The sequence below is a fragment of the Macaca fascicularis genome, chromosome 10, assembly GCF_037993035.2.
Source record: "Macaca fascicularis isolate 582-1 chromosome 10, T2T-MFA8v1.1".
NCBI classification, from domain to species: domain Eukaryota; kingdom Metazoa; phylum Chordata; class Mammalia; order Primates; family Cercopithecidae; genus Macaca; species Macaca fascicularis.
In genome coordinates, this window is record NC_088384.1 from 34,465,196 (window position 1) to 34,485,242 (window position 20,047).

The window sequence follows — 20,047 nt, forward strand, 5'->3', positions numbered from 1 at the left end:
TGTAGTCCCAGCTACTTGGGAGGCTGAGGCAGGAGAATGGCGTGAACCTGGGAGGCAGAGCTTGCAGTGAGCCGAGATTGCGCCACTGCAGTCCAGCCTGGGCGACAGAGTGAGACTGTCTCAAAAAAAAAAAAAAAAACAACTAACGAACTCTGATTAAGTTCCTCATTCTGTAATATGGGAATAAAAGGAATACAAACAGTGATTAGAACTGTGAAGGTGAAATAAGGCATGTGAGAGCACTAGAACCATCTCTGGCATGTTGTAAATGCTCAACTACTATTTGCTAAAAGTATAATTATTGACATGAGGTTTTTTAGGAAAAATTATACACTCTAAACTCAAATGGATGTCATAATCAAGAGATTATCACTAAGGGCAGGTCCTGGTGCACCAGAGAAGAGGAAACATTCTGGTATGCAGCGTGTCGCTGAGATGTTAGATGAGATAATGCTTGTGTGGGAATTTGGGCAGATGCTCTAAGTCGTGTCTGTTAGCAATCTGATAGCCTACAAGGCCGTCTTGATGGATATGATCACCACCTCAAATTCTTGGAAAGATAAGTGTGTGTGGAAAGATGTAAGAAATTAAGAGAAAGGGAAACAACTTCTTAGCTACATTTTATTTCTATAAAACATCTCTTAAAATAATTCAAACACTGAAATGTCCACATCTCATACCTTTCAGGAGAAAGGAAATGAGCAGGCATTACTTTCATATTATTGAGGGAATCAGCTCAAAGCCTGAGGAAATTAATAGTAGCTGTGAGTCAAAGCCATGTCTCCAGGTTCACGGCTCACTCCCCCAGGACAAGCCTAGGTAGGTAGTGGCTGTATCTGGTATCCCTGGGACAGAAATGCAGGTGAGAAGGGGTCTCAAGAATGCCTCGAGAGGGAAATGGGTGACCCAGAAGGTCAACAGTTGCATTTCTTGATCTAGAATATTCTCTAGAAGGAAATGAGAGTCCCCTTAAGGCACACTGTAGGTACTGACTGATTTCTGTGGGCCCAGAATTATCACTTTAATACAGAGAGGATAAATTGGCATTCTTTGTTTTTTTCCCCCCAATAAATCATTACCTTCAACAGAGCAGTTGAGATGAGGTCTAAGAACAAGAACTTTTCTATAAACAAGTTGGATTTATACTGAATCTTTCCTTTACCTTCACTTAGAGGGTATGTAAGTTGGAAGCAGGAAGGAATGACCTACTATCAGCTCCTCCCCCAAAAAGGAAGGGGAGCTTGAGAAATCGTTTTTTAAATGTATGAGCAAAAAGCAGGAGCACAGTAGGAAGCAGTCCTCATGAGGTAAGGAAGTGAAGGAAGAACGGGGATGCTGCCACATCCTGTTAACTCAGGAGCTGACCGAGAGTTACCTAGAGAAAGCCAATGGAAAACACTAGCTCCATTACCTAGCAAAATACAACTGGCCAAATCACTGTGGCTGAGTGTTCAACAGGTGGGGAAATAAAGCAGCAAGTAGCCACTTCCATACCACATTTCTTCCTTATTCTTTCCTTTTGTGGGCAGCACAGACTCAAATATCCTAGCCTCACGAGCACCTCCTTTCAGCAGTTCAGGGATGAACCTGGCTTCGATCGGCGCTTGAATCTGCTCAGCCAGTGGAGGATCCAGAGTTGGCAAGTGTTAATACTGGAACTCCAAGGATTTTATCACTTTTTTAAAATCAAGAGAACTCACCAGTTGTATGTGCTCTTCACCTATGCACACACAAATAATAGCAATTAGAATACAGAATAATCCAATGCAACTATCAGAGCCCATGAAGAAAAAAATTGTTGCCTCGCTAATCCCATTCCCCCCCTCACCTCTAATTACTTATCCAAGTACACAAAAACCCTTCAAACATCAGTCCCTCAGTGGGACACCAAAACACAGAACATGAAGACACGCTACACGATAAAGCTGGAAAGACACACAAACACACTCCCAGACCTTGTTTTGACCAATTTTTAAATAGTATTGCTTTAGGGAGATTTTATTTGAAAACATAAATTTCAAAAAGAAAGCACATTTAAAACATCAGGTTTTGTGATCAGGGTAGGTAAAGTATTTTTATTATAAATTTCAGGATCTAAAAAATAATTTATTACATTTACTAAGACAAATCTAAGATGACCTTTTTAAACCAAGCCACATGTGCCCTGCATAGTGACGTCGTGACCCTTGGGCATGGAGAGATGCAGGTTTACTCTTCCTTCAGGGCTGGGATCAGCCAGAGGAAAGAAAATTATGCCAATGCTCAACTAGCATATACTGATTAGGACTATTCTGGTTTATTACCCTGGCATTGAAGAATTCAGGTGAAGATGCTGCCATTCTTGAACTCTGAAAGCCAAACTAGAATCTGCAGAGCAGCCTCAGTCTTAACATTCAAGCTTCTTTTTCCTACTTTTTATTTCAGTGATATTGAGGACACTCTATATTTCATAAGAGTTATGACCTAACTGGCTCTAAAAGCCCAAGAATAAAAATCCTTACCACCTAGCAAGAGACCCATAGAACTGGTCAGTAGTAAGACTGAGGTCACGTATTGGAAAAAACATACTAGCCCAGGATTAAAGACAGTGCCCATCCAGCAACAGAGATGTTGCTGGCAACTAACCATAGCGGTGGTGACCACTGATGAAAAGTGCTGAAGAGACCTCAGAAGGTCATCCGGGGTTCCTCCTGCCTTGACACAAGACAAATGTGTCTCTCTAGGCAGACTGACTTGCAATTGCACTCACAAGTGGGGACCCCAGGTCTCTTTCATGTTATTTTCTCTGTATACATATTTCAAAGATTCCTAAAGGCAGCATTTTTACAAGGTGGAGCTGCAGGAAGCTTTGGGGACTTGACAGGTCTGAGCAGAAGTCCAGAGCAACCCCCCCTTAATGGGATTTTAGCAGGAACCTGGGGGTGAAGAGGAACAGTGCAGTCCCTGAGAGGCAGCTGAGAGTACGGGCGAGCACCCTCACACTCCAGGATGAGGGGCGGGGGGGCAAAAAAAGAGTGGGTGCAGAGCCCAGCCTGCTCATCAGGAAAGATGAAATTCTAAGGGGATTAAGAGCTAACAAGTCAGTAGCTGAGGAGCCCACAGCTAAGCTCTCTCAGCTGGGGATTTCTATCCCAATTCCTCCTAAGTAAACCCTCTTCCGCTAAAGCAGTGGGTCTCCACAGGGGATGTTCACCAGGGACATGTGGCAATGTCTAGAGACATTTTCGGTTGTCATCTCTGGGAGGGGTGTGCCACTGGCATCTAGTGGGTGGAGGCCAGGGATGCTGCTGAACATCCCACCACAGAGAATGATCAGAATATCACTAGTGCCAAGGCTGGGAAACCCTGTCCTGGAGGGGGGCTTTACCCCTAAGTTTTCTCAATTTAGCATGAGCCGAGGCCCTTGGGATTTACAGTCAGATGAACGTGAATGCCCCACCTCAAGCCCTAACATGCCTAACATGCCACTGCCACGTTGAGCAGAAGTCCCCAGTTATCCCAGAGTGTTCCACAAATGTCCAGACAGCTGCTGGAGGTTCAAATTCCAGCCAGTACAACTCCAACCTTACATCCTTCTGTCTGTCTCTCCTGAAAAGCCTTCTATTTCTTTCTCAGAGCCAGGGCTACCCCGATGGCCATTGCCAGGATGGCAACAGCAGCAGCGCCTCCAAACAGCAGTATAGACTTGCCCTCAGACAGCGGCAGGGGCTTCATCTCGCCGGCGGGGGACAGTCTAGACTTGCCCTCAGAGAGCAGCAGGGGCTTCATCTCACCGGGAGGGGACAGCTCTTCCCCAAGGCTCTCTTCCCTTGCGTTTGTCTCCTTCTCACTCAGCAGCGTTTCTGTAGGTTCCGGCGCGGGGACCACCTCCTTCACTTCAGTAGGTTCAACTGTTGCTGCTTTCACCTCTTCTTCATCAAGTTCTACAAACAGGGATGTAGCAGGGCTGGATTTCTCCACTGTGATCACTTCTGTGTCAGGTTCCCTTGTCCCCAGCAAGGAGGTGGCAGTGATATGTGGAAGCAAGGGGGCTGGGGCTTCAGGGAGGGCCTCTGGCAGCTCCCCCGCTGGCAAGACCACAGAAGCCACAGCAGCCTCTTCCATGCCCTCGGGCACTTCTTCTTTCTCCACGTGCACGATGTCAGAATTAGAGGAGTTGTTCTCACTCTTCTCTCCAGCTCCATTGCTGTCTAAGCTTTTCACTTCTTCAGGATCCATTGCAATCTGCTGCCAGGACTCAGGGCCTAGAGAGACTGGTAGGCTTTCTGTGTGCCAGCTCTGGCTAGCTGACAGCGAGACAGGTAAGCTCTCGGGCTGCCAGGAAGTGGTCACAGTTGGAGACTCTGGGGGACTGACCTGTCCAGAGTTGTCGCTGGGCAGGATATAAATGTCATTGCTATCTTCTGCAGTGATTCCAGGGTATTCCTCCTCCTCCGACTCAAGACTAAACACAGTGCCCTAGAAACGAAGGACAAGTGTCAATAATAAAAATCTATTTAAAAAATAAACATCAATCTGTAAAGCAAATTCCTTCCTAAACTGAAGTTTAAACATTCCAAAAAAAAAAAAAAAAATTAAAATCCAAAACACTTCTGATCCCAAGCACTTTGGATGAGGGATACTCACCCTGTATGTTCAATGCAGTAATTAATGCAAAATAGCAGAGAAAACAAAGGCAAGACCTTGTGCTCAAGGAATGTATCACTTAGTAGGGTATAAAAATAATGCTGTGTCATAGTGAAAGTGCTGTTAAGAGTTCATATGGCAGTGCTGCTTTCCTTAGAAGAAGAAGAAAAAACAGTTCAGATGGGAAAAAGACCTCTTTGGGTAGAGGTCAGAGAAAGCAGGGAGATCACAGAAAGCTTCACGGAGGGACTAGCATTTCTATCAGGCATCTGAAGAGCGGGTAAGATTTTGGCAGGCGAAGGGTACACAGAAGACACAATGCAGGCCAAAGCACAGAGACAGAAAAACAGAGGATAAGGACACAGCCCTGTTTAATGAATGCAGAGTGCACGTGAAGAATAGAAGGTCAGTGAGGACAGGACCATGGAGAAACCTGAATGACAGAGAGCCAAGAAATACGGACTTCATCCAACAGGCGATGGTTTGTCACTGACATCTCTGAGGTACAAAATTGCAATCAGAGCTTTGCTTTAAAATTCCTCTGATAGCAAAGCCAGAATGGAGAGATGCTGCAGACACAGAGACTCTTGCTTCTTTCTTCAGGAAGTCTGAGTGAAAGCAATAAAGCCCTACAGCGCAGGCTGTGTGTCTATGTCTATTAATAACAGGCCACCGCGTGCCTACTGCTTATCACGGCTGTGTCAGGCACAAGGGCTATGAGGAAGAATGGGTCTATTCTTACAGAATTTACTAGGCAGCTGTGAAGACTGACATATGAATAACTTCAATACGATACAGAAAGCTTTATGACAGGTGTATGCACAAGGGGCTAGGCCAACCCAGAGGGTAAGTAAGGCACAATAAAAGGACAGAAAGAGAACCAATGGAATGGCAGGTCACCGAGATGTACAGAAATTGTCATCCAAAGGCTAGACAACACTCATAAAAGCTACAGGGAATCTGAATAGAATATGTAAAGCAATTAATTTCTACTTCATTTTACGATGATGGTTGCTATTCGTCTGAAGTAGAATAATTTCATTCTTCAACCAAGACCAAAAACTTTCTACATATATCAAGGATCTAATATAAATCAGAAGTCTATCAGCCCCATAAAAAAGGAAAAAATACAAATAAATCACACGACCATGATGTTGGCATCATACTGCACCACATTCTACCGCAACCCTTGCTCCAACCACTTCAGAGGCCATGGTAAGCATCAAGCATGTTCTATGAGTATGGAATAAGCAGGGGGGTAAAATAATACGGCATGACCACAACATTCACAATCAAAAACAACTGGCTTGTATCCAGCTCCAACTGTGCACCAGCTGTGCGAATCCGGACACCTTGCTTGGACTTTCAGATTTCAATTTCTTCACAAATAAAAGGGGGATGACTGACTAGGTAGGATTGTTTTTATTTTTAGAGTTGGGGTCTTGCTCTGTCACACAGGCTGAAGTGCAGTGGCAGGATCATAGCTCACTGTGGCCTCAACCTTCTGGCCCCAGGGGATCCTCTCAGCCTCCTGAGTAGCTGGGAGTAACAGCATGGGCCACTGCACTCGGCTAAGTTTTTTTATTTTTTGTAGAGATGAGTCTCTCTATGTTGCCCGGCTGGTCTCAAACTCTGGCTTCAAGCAATTCTCCTACCTCGGGTGTCCCAAAGTGCTGAGATTATACGTGTGAGCCACCACACCCGTACCTGAGTCCACTTTTTAAATGAGGTATAGTTTTTTCTTTTGGTTTTTTGTTTTTTTTTGTTTTTGTTTTTGTTTTTTGAGACGGAGTCTCGGCTCTGTCACCAGACTGGAGTGCAGTGGAGCGATCCTGGCTCAATGCAACCTCCATCTCCCAGGTTCAAGTGATTCTCCTGCCTCAGCCTCCCAAGTAGCTGGGACTACAGGCGCACGCCACCATGCCCAGCTAATATTTGTATTTTTAGTAGAGACGGGGTTTCACCATGTTGGCCAGGATGGTCTCAATCTCTTGACCTCGTGATCCGCCCTTGTCGGTCTCCCAAAGTGCTGGGATTACAGGCATGAGCCACCACGCCCGGCCCAAGGTACAGTATTTATAGGGCTTAGATTAGTACTTTGTATATAGGAAGTAATCAGTAAGTTTTGCTATTTCATAACTTGTTAATGTTTGTGTTGTCATTTTAATTGTTGTTTTTGGTGGTATGGGTGGTAGGACAAAGAGCTATTTTAAAATACCAACTGGATGGGACAATAAGAAGGTGTAAACAATTGGAAACAATACCTTTCCTTGGCTAAAGAAGGTAATTTACAAACTTTTCCTTCCTCCTCCATCTCTTCTAAATAGAGATAATACAAAATTTGAAAGTAAAATATGTCTTTAAAAATTACAATACTGTAGTATACAATTAGGAAAATTGGAGGGCCCATTGGCTTGGAAGAGAGAAAGGGCTTCTAGGCCTCCAAGCTTTTGAGGATGACAGCTTGCCCCAGCCTCAGGGTAAGGACCACTGGAATGGTCCAGAAGAGGATGCGTTCAGGAGGGAGAAAGGGAGAGGGAGAGAGACAAATAGAGAGAGACACAGGGAGGGTTTGGTTCAGCTAAGTAAGAAAAGACATGGAGATCCTAACCTGTATTTAACTACTATTAAAAAAGAACTAAGTACATTTTTAAGTCCAATGTGGAAGGAAGCCCATATTGTACAATACCCGTACATAAAAAACTACAAAGTAGGCCGGGCATGGTGGCTCACGCCTGTAATCCCAGCACTTTGGGAGGCTGAGGTGGGTGGATTACGAGGTCAGCAGATCGAGACTGTCCTGGCTAACGCAGTGAAACCCCGTCTCTACTAAAAATACAAAAAATTAGCCGGCCGTGGTGGCGAGTGCCTGTAGTCCCTGCTATTCAGGAGGCTGAGGCAGGAGAATGACGTGAACCTGGGAGGTGGAGCTTTCAGTGAGCCAAGATCGCGCCACTGCACTCCAGCCTGGGGGACAGAGCGAGAGTCCATCTCAAAAAAAAAAAACTACAAAGTATTATTGAGAGAAATTAAAGATATCCTACAGGGATATATAGATCATGCTCACAGATTGGAAAACTATTGTAAAGATGTCAACTATTCCCAAATTAACCCTTTGGTTCACTACAATCTCCAATATAAAATCCCACCAGGTTTTTTCTTATGGAAATTGACAACCAATTCTAAAATCTATGTAGCAATTTAAAAAGGCTAAGGAAATTTAGCTGATCTTGAAAAACAAGCTGACACTCAACTCATTACAAAGGTACACTGATTAAGACTATATAAGTATGTAAGAGCTTAAAAATAGACCTGGCTGGGCACAGTGGTTCACACCTGTAATCCCAGCACTTTGGGAAGCTGAGGTGGGAGGATTGCTTGAGGCCAGGAGTTCAAGACAAGCCTGAGCAACACAGTAGGACATCGTCTCCACACACACGCATACACACACACACACACACACACAACTGGCCAGGTGTGATGGCGCCTGCAGTCCCATCTACTCAACTCAGGAGGCTGAAATGGGATGCTCCCTTGAGCCTAGGAGTTTGCGTCTGCACTGAGCTATGATCGTGCCACTGTAGTCCAGCCTGGATGACAGAGCGAGACCTTGTCTCAATTCCCAAAAAAACACAAAGAGGCAATTAGACCAATTAAATAAAATAGAATCCAGAACTAGATATACAAGGTCACATGATTTGTGGCAAAGATAACTCTGGAAAAATGGATCCTATTTACTAAATGCACATATATATATATATATATGTATATATCTCTCTATAGATATATATATATATCTCTACTTATTTGCATACATTTATACATAATAAAATGTTTATATAAGCAAAACACATGTTTAGAAAAATGTACACCAAACCATTATGAGTTATTTCTAAGGGGCAAGGGAACAAGAAAAGTGTGCATCATAAAAATTTCTTGGCTGGGCGTGGTGGTTCACGCCTGTAATCCCAACACTTTGGGAGGCTGAGGTGGGCAGATCACCTGAGGTCAGGAGTTCAAGACCAGCCTGGTTAACATGGCGAAACTCCGCCTCTACTAAAAAATACAAAAATCAGCCAGGCGTGGTGGCACGTGCCTGTAATCCCAGCTACTCGGGATGCTGAGGCAGGAGAATCACCTGAACCTGGGAAATGGAGGCTGTGGTGAGCCGAGATCGCGCCATTGCACTCCAGCCTGGACAACAAGAGTGAAACTCCGTCTCAGAAAAAGAAAAATTAAAAAAATTTAAAAATTAGCTGGGCGTGGTGATGTACACCTGTAGTCCCAGCTACTCAGGAGGCTGAGGTGGGAGAATCACTTGACCCCGGAAGGTCAAGGCTACGGTGAGCCATGATCGTGCCACTGTACTACAGCCTGAATGACAGAACAAGACCCTGTCTCGAAAGAAAGAAAGAAAGAAAATGAAACCCACAATTTCTAGGTGTACCATTCAGTGGTTTTTAGTATATTCACAGTGTTGTGTAACCACCAGAATTACCAGAAAATTCCCATCATCCCAGAAAGACACCTTTTGGTAGTCACTCTCCATTCTCCCCTTTTTCATCACCGGGCAATCACTAATCTACGTTCTACCTCTATGGATTGCCTGTTCTGAGAGGTATAAATGGAGTCACACAATACAGCCTTTTGTGTCTGGTTGCTTCCACTTAGCATAATGTTTTCAAGGCCCACCCATGTTGTAGCATGTATCAGTACGTCATTCTTTTTTTTTTTTTTTTTTTTTTGAGATGGAGTCTCATTCTTTCGCCAGGCTGGAGCGCAGTGGCGTGATCTCGGCTCACTGCAACCTCCGCCTCCTGGGTTCCAGCGAATATGCTGCCTCAGCCTCCTGAGCAGCTGGGATTACAGGCGCCCACCACCACGCCTGGCTAATTTTTGTATTTTTAGTAGAGACGGGGCTTCACCAAGTTGGCCAGGATGGTCTCGATCTCTTGATCTCATGATCCACCCGCCTCGGCCTCCCACAGGTGTGAGCCACCGCACCCGGCAGTAAGTACTTCATTCTTCTTTATGGCTGAGAATAATATTTCACTGTATGTAGGCACCACATTTTACTTATTAATTAGCTGGTGAACATTTGGGTTGATTCTACCTTTTAGAATAGTGTTGTTATAAATGTCCACATACTAGTTTTTGTCTGAATGCTTTTGTTATTTTGAATACAGCAGGAGCAAAACTGCCAGATCATATGGTAATTTTATGTCAAATTATTTTCCAAAAAAATTAGAAAAATATTTCTAAATATTCTTGGAATTCCAAAACATTCTGAAAATAATGATGTTGAACATTTTTTCATGTGCTAATTGGCCATTTGTATATTTTCTTTAGGATGATGTCTAATTCAAATCTTTTCCCTATTTTTAAATTGAGTTGTGTTTTTATGTTGGATTGTGAGAATTTATTTATTTTTTTTGAGACAGAGCCTTGCTCACTTGAACTCCTGATCTCAAGTGATCCACCACCTCAGCCTTCCAAAGTACTGGGATTACAGGCATGAGCCACCATGCCTGGCAGGTTTTTAAGTCTTAAATAAGACTGCTACAAAATTAGATACTGATATAATCGTAAGGGGCTTGTAATTAGGTTGAGACTAAAGGAAACAGGGAGATAAACAAGGCATCCTAAAAAGTAGTTCTATGAGAGGAACCAGTAGTCTATGCTAATTAATAATTTTTTAAAATCTTTTTAAAAGATCTCTGCCATCAGTGCCATTCCTCATATGGATTCCTTTCCCAGACTTCAAACCCCGCATGACTAAAACAGACTGTCACTGCTATGATCTTACGGGATTTCATCTCTTTCAAACTCTCATTACATTTTCATTAGTAGAGGCATAATGTAAAACCATTACACATTTCTGGGACCATCATCAATAATGAACGCTAACAAAGAGTACCTCACAAGCAAATGCAGTACATGATGTCTACACGCCCATCAGCTGCAGAGCTCACGCCATACAGCCAGCCAGAAGAGATGCTTGTCGTACTGAAGACTATGAACTACAAGTACTAACTCCACATCATTTCTGTCTTACCCCACACCTAATATTTTAGCGAGCATCTATCTCATCATCTTCCCCTTTTATTTAATCATTAAGTACTAAATATATCTTAATATATTTATTCCTAAATATATCTTCTAACATCTAAATCTATCTCTTCCCTTCCATCAACATTTTCTGGTATTACTCTAATATAAGCAATCTTCTTTTCTCTTCCTCCCTCCCTGTATTATTCTAATACAAGCAATCCTCCCCTCCCCTCCCCTCCTGTTCTTTTCTCTTCTCTTCTTTTTGAGACAGAGTCTCTCTCTGTTGCCCAGGCTAGAGTGCAGTGGCGAGAACACAGCTCACTGCAACCTCTGCCCACAGGGCTCAAGCAACCCTCCTGCCTCAGCCTTCAGAGTAGCCAGGACCACAGGCATGCCCCATCACGACTGGCTAATTTTTACATTTTTTGTAGAGACGGGGTTTTGCCATGTTGCCCAGGCTGCTCTCAAATTCCTGATCTTAAGCAATCTGCCTGCTTCGGCCTCCCAAAGTGTTAGGATTATAGGCTTAAGCCACCATGCCTAGCCTCAGTCGTTATCTTTCATCAGAAGCAATGCAAAGACTCCGAAAGGCCTGCAATCCAACTTGGATGATGTAAAAAAAACAAAACAAAACAGTAATTTAAGCCAAAAATCTGGAAATCATATTGGATTTCTCCAATTCCTGACTTCTTATCATCAGGAACTGTGCTCTTTAGGTGCTGGTAATACAACAATCTCTACCTTCAAAGAGTTTAAAATACAGTAACAGAGGCCGGGCATTGCTGTCTCATGCCTGAAATCCCAGCACTTTTAGAGGCCCAGGCAGGACGATAAGCTTGAGCCCAGGAGTTAGAGACCACCTGGGTAAGATGGTAAGACCCCATCTTTGTAAAAAAAAAAAAAATAATAAAAATAGCAATGGAGACAAACAGGGTACTCTGGGAACATGAGAGATTCATGGAAGACAGAACAACAACGTTGGATCTTTTTTTTTTTTTTTTTTTGAGATGGAGTCTCACTCTGTTGCCCAGGCTGCCTGCCACCACACCTGGCTAACTTTTCTAATTTTTGTATTTTTACTAAAGATGGGTTTTCACCATGTTGGCCAGGCTGGTTTTGAACTCCTGACCTCAAGAGATCCACCCATCTCGGCCTCCCAAAGAGCTGGGATTACAGGTGTGAGCCACTGTGCCTGGCCAAAGTTGGATCTTAAAGAATGAAAGAGAAAACCAGCAGATCAAAGATGAGCAAGATATTCCAGGCAGAAGGAAAAGCATAAACAAAAACACGGTGCTGAAAAATATCATTGTATATGCAGACTACTGGCTCTTCAGCATGCCAAAGCACAGGACAGGGAGTGAAGAAAGGCAAAGCTGGAGCTGGAGGAGGAGGAAAGATTAGGCCAAAGAACGAGAAGTAAAATATCAGCGCCTGTCTTCATATAAAACATTGCCTCTACCTCATAAAAGGTCCATGTTTCCCCCTCGGTCTTGCTGAGACATGAATTCAAGACCCTGTCCCACAATATGGCACCTCATACACACCCCCAATTACTTAGAGGAGAAAAGATGAATCTAAGGTACCATCCGGCCATTACATAAAGGCTTAGTTTGAATGTTACGAAATAAAGTAGTTCTACATTTGAAGTCTATTTATAATTTTGACTCTTTCAGTTAAAAAGCAAGCGGGCAAATTCATACAATATTTAGAATGATACATTATCCCTTCTTGAGCACATTAATGTTTTCCTAGGAAACCCAACATAAATTTTTGAAAGGCTACAGCAGTGTGAAGGGCATTAGAGGAGGCAAAGTCAATCTTCACTATCACTAGGGCTGTCATTTAACCCACATCTCTCTGTAATTGTGTACTAGGTGCTCCCTCTGGGAGGGGAGGCTTATCTTGGCAATGTGACTCATTGTGCCCTATAAATGCCACACTAAATTCCCAAGCGCTGTCTCCTTATTCATATAGATACTGGTATTAAAATTTTAGGGGAGCAGAAAAGGTTTTGCAAATATGATGAAAGGTATTAAGACCTCTCTGCCTTAAAACTGTGCTTTCATACAAAGCAGCATACCATTTTAGGGGAAATTTTAGACTCCCTGAAGCACATCTATGGACTCCAATTTAAGACCCCTTATCTGGCTCCATCAGGGTCTGGCTTAAATTCCACTGTATTCAATCTTCCTCTCTTATTTCTCCTCAACTCCTAGACAGCACTGAGTCTGGGCCACACAAAGTATCACAATATCTATTTTGTACCATACTTCTAATTTTTTCACATGTATTAGTCATCTTCTCAACGACACCATAAATACTTCAAGGGAGAAAACATGCCTTCAACTTCTTTGTTATCCCCCAGGTAATGCCTAACATATGCTGAGCAAAGAGTAATGCTCAATAAATGCTTGGATGATAGGAAAGTTGGTCCCATCTTTGATATAAAAGCTCTAAACATCAAGTACTGTTAGGTAGCACTCTTCATTCATCTCTGTATTTCCATACCTCCGAGCTGCACCTGTGTCTTCACTGTTCAAGGTCACACAGCACTGGTGCTAAAGACAATTCCAACCCCAAACAGAGTGACTGAAGTCACACTGTCCCATCAATCCAGAAAATCCAGAATGCTCTCCCAATTCTGCCCATCTGAATCCTTCTTGTTACTTCTAAACTCATAGGATTTATCTGTTACTCCTTGCTATAAAACATACAGGAAATAGTGTGGATCTGCCTTATATCCCTAACTATAAGCTCCTTGAGACTAAGGATATATTTTTATAATATTTTTGTTGCACTGGTTTCTTTTCTCAGCCACACTCTTCCCATGTGCCTCATAGGATTCAATACATATTATATTAATATAATGAAATGTTATGTATAGTTATATTAATATAGGTTGGGTGCAGTGGCTGAGGCCTATAATCCCAGCACTTTGGGAGGCTGAGGTAGGTGGGTTGTTTGAGCCCAGGAGTTTGAGACTAGCCTGGGCAACATAGTGAGATTCTGTCTCTACAAAAAATACAAAAATTACAAAAATTGGCCAGGAGTGGTTGCGCATGCCTGTAGTCCCAGCTACTCGGGAGGCTGAGGTAGGAGGATCCCTAGAGCCTGGGAGGTGGAGGTTGTAGTGAGCCAAGTTTGCACCACTGTCCTCCAGCCTGGATGACCAAGAACCTATCTCAAGAAAAAAAAAAAAAAAAAAAAAATATATATATATATACACACACACACACACACACGTAATTAACACTGAAGTCTTTGGAAACTTAGTAAGGCTGGCCCAGTTCTTGAACCTGGGGTCTTTTCCATTGAATAGCTGTCACTTCTCTTTCTGCATCTTTGCATACTTTGCCCACATAGATGAAACATTATTTTCTTTTCCTTATGATTTTTAGTAGAGATGAGGTCTTGCTATGTTGCCCAGACTGGTCTCAAATTTCTGGGCTCCAGTGATCCACCCAAAGTGCTGGGATTACAGGCATGAGCCACCATTCCCAGACAGAATATCCCTTTTTTTTTTTTTTTTTTTTTTGAGATGGAGTCTCGCTCTGTCACCCAGGCTGGAGTGCTGTGGCCGGATCTCAGCTCACTGCAAGCTCCGCCTCCCGGGTTTACTCCATTCTTCTGCCTCAGCCTCCCGAGTAGCTGGGACTACAGGCGCCCGCCACCTCGCCTGACCAGTTTTTTGTATTTTTTATTAGAGACGGGGTTTCACTGGGTGAGCCAGGATGGTCTCGATCTCCTGACCTCGTGATCCGCCCGTCTCGGCCTCCCAAAGTGCTGGGATTACAGGCTTGAGCCACTGCGCCCGGCCAGAACATTCTTTATGTGCAATATAATATGTATCATAACCTGCCATTCTTGACCTGCAAGTCTCTCTAACGACGAAATATATGTTTTCCAACTTCTACTATAAACAAAGAAGAAAGACATTCACTGAAGGTCTGAACAGGACTGAATAATCTCAGAGCATAACCAAAGCTCAGTTTAGGATATATCATAAATGGTTCAAACACACAAAATTCAAAACATAACAACACTACGTTCTAGCAGAGGCCTTTTGTTACTGAGTCATGGTCCCCCCAAGCTACCTAAGCTGAGCTAACGAATCCTTGGCTGCTTTACAACGCAAGTCCTTTACTTCCTTCAAGATGTGACCATATGTCTTTACAAAGCCTTCCCTGATTAAGCCCTACTTTACCTCACAACTACCTTTTTTTTTTTGTTTGTTTTTTGAGATGGAGTTTCACTCTGTCATCCAGGCTGGAGTGCAGTGGTACGATCTTGGCTCGCTGCAACCTCCACCTCCCGAGTTCAAGCGATTCTCCTGCCTCAGCCTCCTAAGTAGCTGGGATTACAGGTGTGCACCATCACACTTGGCTAATTTTTTTTTAAAAATACTTTTGGTAGAAATGGTGTTTCACCATGGTGTTGGCCAAGCTGGTCTGGAACTCCTGACTTCAAGTGATTCGCCCGCTTCGGCCTCCCAAACTGTTGGGATTACAAGCATAAGCCACCACGCCTGGCCCATGTTTTTTTCTTTGTATAGACAGTCCCCAACTTATGATGGTTCCACTTAACAATATTTTGACTTCACCATGGGTTTATCAGAGTATTGAATGCCATTTCGGCTGGGCGCAATGGTTCATGCCTGTAATCCCAGCACTTTGGGAGGCTGAGGCAGGTAGATCATAAGGTCAAGAGATGGAGACCATCCTCGCCAACATCGTGAAACCCAGTCTCTACTAATACAAAAATTAGCTGGGCATGGTGGTGCATGCCTGTAGTCCCAGCTACTCGGGAGGCTGAGGCAGGAGAATCACTTGAATCCGGGAGGCGGAAGTTGCAGTGAGCTGAGATCGCACCACTGCACTCCAGCCTGGCGACAGAGCAAGACTCCATCTCAAAAAAAAAAAAAAAAAAAAAGGCATTTTCAACTTATGATGGGTTTATAGGAATGTGCCCCCATCATAAATTGAGGGGCTCTATATTCTACAATACCTACTAAAGAACTGTACTTTACCATGGCTTTCTTGATATTTGTTTAGTTTGAGCAACTAAATAATTGGCTCTTTTATGTTTAGGGTATGTTTAACTAGCAAGTATAGAATCAGCAATCTAATAAATTCATAGTCACACTCTGTTTGATAGAAGACAAGACAGAAATGTAAGATTATTATAATCTCTGCTTCAGGAGTCTGTTATGCAGTTGGGGAGATTATATAACATCGAGGTCCTCAAACTTTGCTGCCTAGATGCACATTACAACCTGTAACAATTAAATTAGAATCCTTAATAAAGGTAGGACCCAGGCGTTATATCTGGTTAAATGTAAAAGGGTATAATTCTGCTGTAATCGATTTAACCTTATTCTTGGTCTCTCTCATACCTGAAGCCCATACATACTCTGGCACAATGAACAGGCAGAGGTAAGATGATTTAGACATTTCAGTAACTACAAGGTAAATCACTTCATCCACTGAATATTTACAATCACTTCAGTAATATCCCAAAATTTGCTGATTCTTGGTAAGTCACCAATAACAAAGAATCACAGTAGGCAACATGAATTAAAATGGCTACTGTTTACTTAGGGAATGATTTCTGTAACCTTCCTGAAAGACTGGAGGTCCAAGACGGAGAAGAACCCGCTCACCAAAGCCATATCAACAGTTAAGCTAAGTTTTCCTGTAAAGTTGTATTTACCTATCTTTTTGCCAGAACATAATCTGAATGAGTCACACAGATCCTCTAACATCTGTTACTAAGGAATTACTGTGTCGTATAATTTATATACCCAAAGGCTTATCTGCTTATTAAGTCATCTCTTCAAAAACCTCCATTTTGTGAAGATCAGAAAGAAAGGCTCACGTACAGAATAATTTTACAAGGAAGAAGAAAAGGGTAGTATCAGGTAGCACAAAGTTCCCATTTGTCCCTTATTAACTATAGTCCACTTCCGTTATTTATTTGCTCTTTCCAAATCTCCAAATGAGAAACCAATACTATGGCTTAGCAGCTGTGTAATCCTCCATCCTCAAATCTCTGTAATGTCGCTAACAGGAAAGTGATGAGGCATTGAGGAGGATTAAACTTTTTTCATTACTGAAACTACCAACATTTTAAAACTGGGCTAAGTCTTTTTGTTAAGTGAAGAACAAGTTGGGAAAGTCAATATACAATATACAGATTTACTCAATATTGAGTAAATCTGTCACAGTCTCACCATGAGAAGCAAGTAAGATCATCCAATTTTATCAAATAATTTGCATTTCAGAGTTATGAAAAATAGTCAAAGAACATCAGTTACTTCACTACAAGTGGCTTAAAACAGTGTACGCTTCTTAGTCTTTCACTTACATTAAAAATTTTTCACCAAAAAAAAAAAAACCCTCAAAATATGTTATTAAACTCCCACCACCAAACTTGACTTACTTGGAGACAAGGAACATAATTTATGTTCTTCATTCTTAATCTTGGAGTCACCTCTGCTCTCACTTTCTATTCATACTCCACAAGTTTTGTAATCTGTTTTCATGCCATGTCAAAAGATGTAGCCTTTTTTTGTTTGTTTGTTTGTTTGTTTGTTTTTGAGACGAAGTCTCGCTATGCCGCCCAGGCTGGAGTGCCGATCTCAGCTCACTGCAAGCTCCGCCTCCCGGGTTTACACCATTCTCCTGCCTCAGCCTCCCGAGTAGCTGGGACTACAGGCGCCTGCCACCTCGCCCGGCTAGTTTTTTGTATTTTTTAGTAGAGACGGGGTTTCACCGTGTTAGCCAGGATGGTCTTGATCTCCTGACCTCATGATCCGCCCGTCTCGGCCTCCCAAAGTGCTGGGATTACAGGCTTGAGCCACCGCGCCCGGCCTAGATGTAGCCTTACAATTACACAGTTCTTCCAACAGAAAGGTTGTCCAGTGGTCAGAGAGGTCTCAAGTGACAACTGATAGGCATCCTCAAAGGTTACTTATCTGCACTTCTAAAAACAGAGCCTCTAATAGCAATGACTGACTAAATAAGCAAAAACTGAAACAAAAACAAGAGCCATAACGAAAACACTAAGAATTTTAGTTCTCAGAAAACAGACCTTTAGGGTTCTAAAATAAGTAAAATGGAAATTTCAAAAGTTCCATCATGGCTGGGCATGGTGGCTCACGCCTGTAACCTTAGCATTTTGGGAGGCGGGGACAGGTGATCACTTGAGCCCAGGATTTTGTGACCAGCCTGGGCAGCATGGCAAAACTGCATCTCTACAAAAAAAATACAAAAGTTCGGTGAGTGTGGTGGTGCATGCCTGTGGCCCCAGCTACTCGAGAGGCTGAGATGGGAGGATCATTTGAGCCCAGGAGGTAAAGGCTACAGAGAGTCATGACTGTGCCACTGCACTCCAGTCTGGCCAACAGAGTGAAACCCTGTCTCAAAAAAAAAATAAGGCCCATCATGAAGAAATAAGGGAAAAGTCAACAAACTGAAAATTAAAAGTAAAATGTCTCTTTCCCTTATTATTATCTTTTAATGAGGGTCACACTCTGTCACCCAGGGGCTACAGTGCAGTGGCATAATCATAACTCATTACAGCCTGAAAACCCTGGGCTCAGCAGATCCTCCCACCTCAGCCTCTTGAGTTGCTGGGATTATAGTCATGAGCCACCGCACCACTGCACCTGGCTTTTCCCCTTATTTTTAACAGCTCAAAGTTAACAAAAGACTGAAGAATGTTCTTTGTTCCACATCTAGAGGATCTTTTCATCTCATCTAAGACACTAGATCAAGTTTGTCTGATCACAACTTTGGCATAATATATTGTTTAAAAGCCAACTCAGATTTATTTATTTTTTATTTTTATTTACTTTTTTTGAGACGAGTCTAGCTCTGTCACCCAGGCTGGAGTGCAGTGGCGTGATCTCAGCTCACTGCAACCTCCGCCTCCCAAGTGCAAGGGATTCTCCTGCCTCAGCCTCCAGGGTAGCTAAGATTACAGGTGTGCGCCACCACGCCCGGCTAATTTTTTTTTTTAATTTTTAGCAGAGATGGGGTCTCACCATGTTGCCCAGGCTGGCCTCAAATTCCTGACCTCAAATTATCTGCCTGCCTCGGCCTCCCAAAGTGCTGGGTTTACAGGCGTGAGCCACTGCACCCAGTCAATTCAGATTAAAGAGCTTTATGTCTTGCTGTCATGGCCTCCATACCTTACAATGTATTTCTGTATTTAGGACATGTGACATTTTAATGAAGATTCACCAAACATTCTGTGCTCTTATGTAAGAAGTCTTAAAGAAAGAACAGATTACTAAGCTTTTACTCCTGAGGATCAATCCACATCAAACAAAAATATAAAAATAGCAGTCTTTTTTTTTTTTTTTAAGACAAGGTCTTACTCTATCACCTAGGCTGGAGGTCAGTGGCACAATCTTGGCTTACTGCAGCCTTGACCTCCCAGGCTCAGGTGATCCTCCCGCCCCAGTCTCCTGAGTAACTAGGACCACAGATTACTCCCAGTTAATTTTCATATTTTTTGTAGAGACGAAGTCTCACTCACCATGTTGTCCAGGCTGGTCTTGAGCTCCTGGACTTGGGCAATCTACCTGCCTCAGCCTCCCAAAGTGCTGGGAATACAGGAGTGAGCCACTGCACCCGGTCAATGTTTTCTTTTGTTCTGTTTTGTGACTGAGTCTCGCTCTGTTGCCCAGGCTGGAGTGCAGCAGCACGATTTCAGCTCCTAGGTTCTACAATCTGGGTTCAAGCGATTCTCCTGCCTCAGTCACCTGAGTAATTGGGATTATAGGAACCCACCACCATGCATGGCTAATTTTTCTATTTTTATCTATTTTATTTTATTTTATTTTATTTATTTCTCCCGGGTTCAAGCAATTCTCCTGCCTCAGCCTCCTGAGTAGCTGGGACTACAGGCATGCACCACCATGCCCGGCTAATTTTTGTATTTTTAGTAGAGACAGGGTTTCACCATGTTGGCGAGCCTGGTCTCGAACTCTGGACCTTAGGTGATCTGCCCATCTTGGCCTCCCAAAGTGTTGGGATTACAGGCATGAGCCACCACGTCCAGCCTCAATTTTGTATTTTTGAGACAGGGTTTTGCCATGTCACCGGGCTGGAGCTTCTTTTTTTTCTTTTTGAGACGGAGTCTCGTTCTGTCACCCAGGCTGGAGTGCAGTGGCATGATCTCGGCTCACTGCAAGCTCCGCCTCCCGGGTTCACGCCATTCTCCTGCCTCAGCCTCCTGAGTAGCTGGGACTACAGGCACCGGCCACCACGCCCGGCTAATTTCTTGTATTTTTAGTAGAGACGGGCTTTCACAGTGTTAGCCAGGATGGTCTCGATCTCCTGGTCTTATGATCCGCCCACCTTGG

General features: G+C 43.2%; 1 protein-coding gene across 28 annotated transcripts in view; it reads right to left on the reverse strand.

Moving 5' to 3' along the window:
* Positions 1 to 1,959: 1,959 nt before the first annotated feature.
* Positions 1,960 to 20,047, reverse strand: part of BCL2L13 (BCL2 like 13) — a 96,973-nt gene continuing 78,885 nt past the window's right edge. For 27 of the 28 annotated variants that reach the window (XR_012419030.1, XR_012419031.1, XR_012419028.1 and 24 more), the window contains one exon: positions 1,960 to 4,458. Coding sequence is in view for 24 of the 28 variants with exons in the window: in XM_074004523.1 (XP_073860624.1) it covers positions 3,601 to 4,458 (858 nt within the window). In the remaining 4 variants the exon portion in view is untranslated. Of the gene's footprint in view, positions 4,459 to 17,115; positions 17,164 to 20,047 lie in introns of those variants that run through there. The other variant, XM_065522534.2, reaches the window with a different exon arrangement.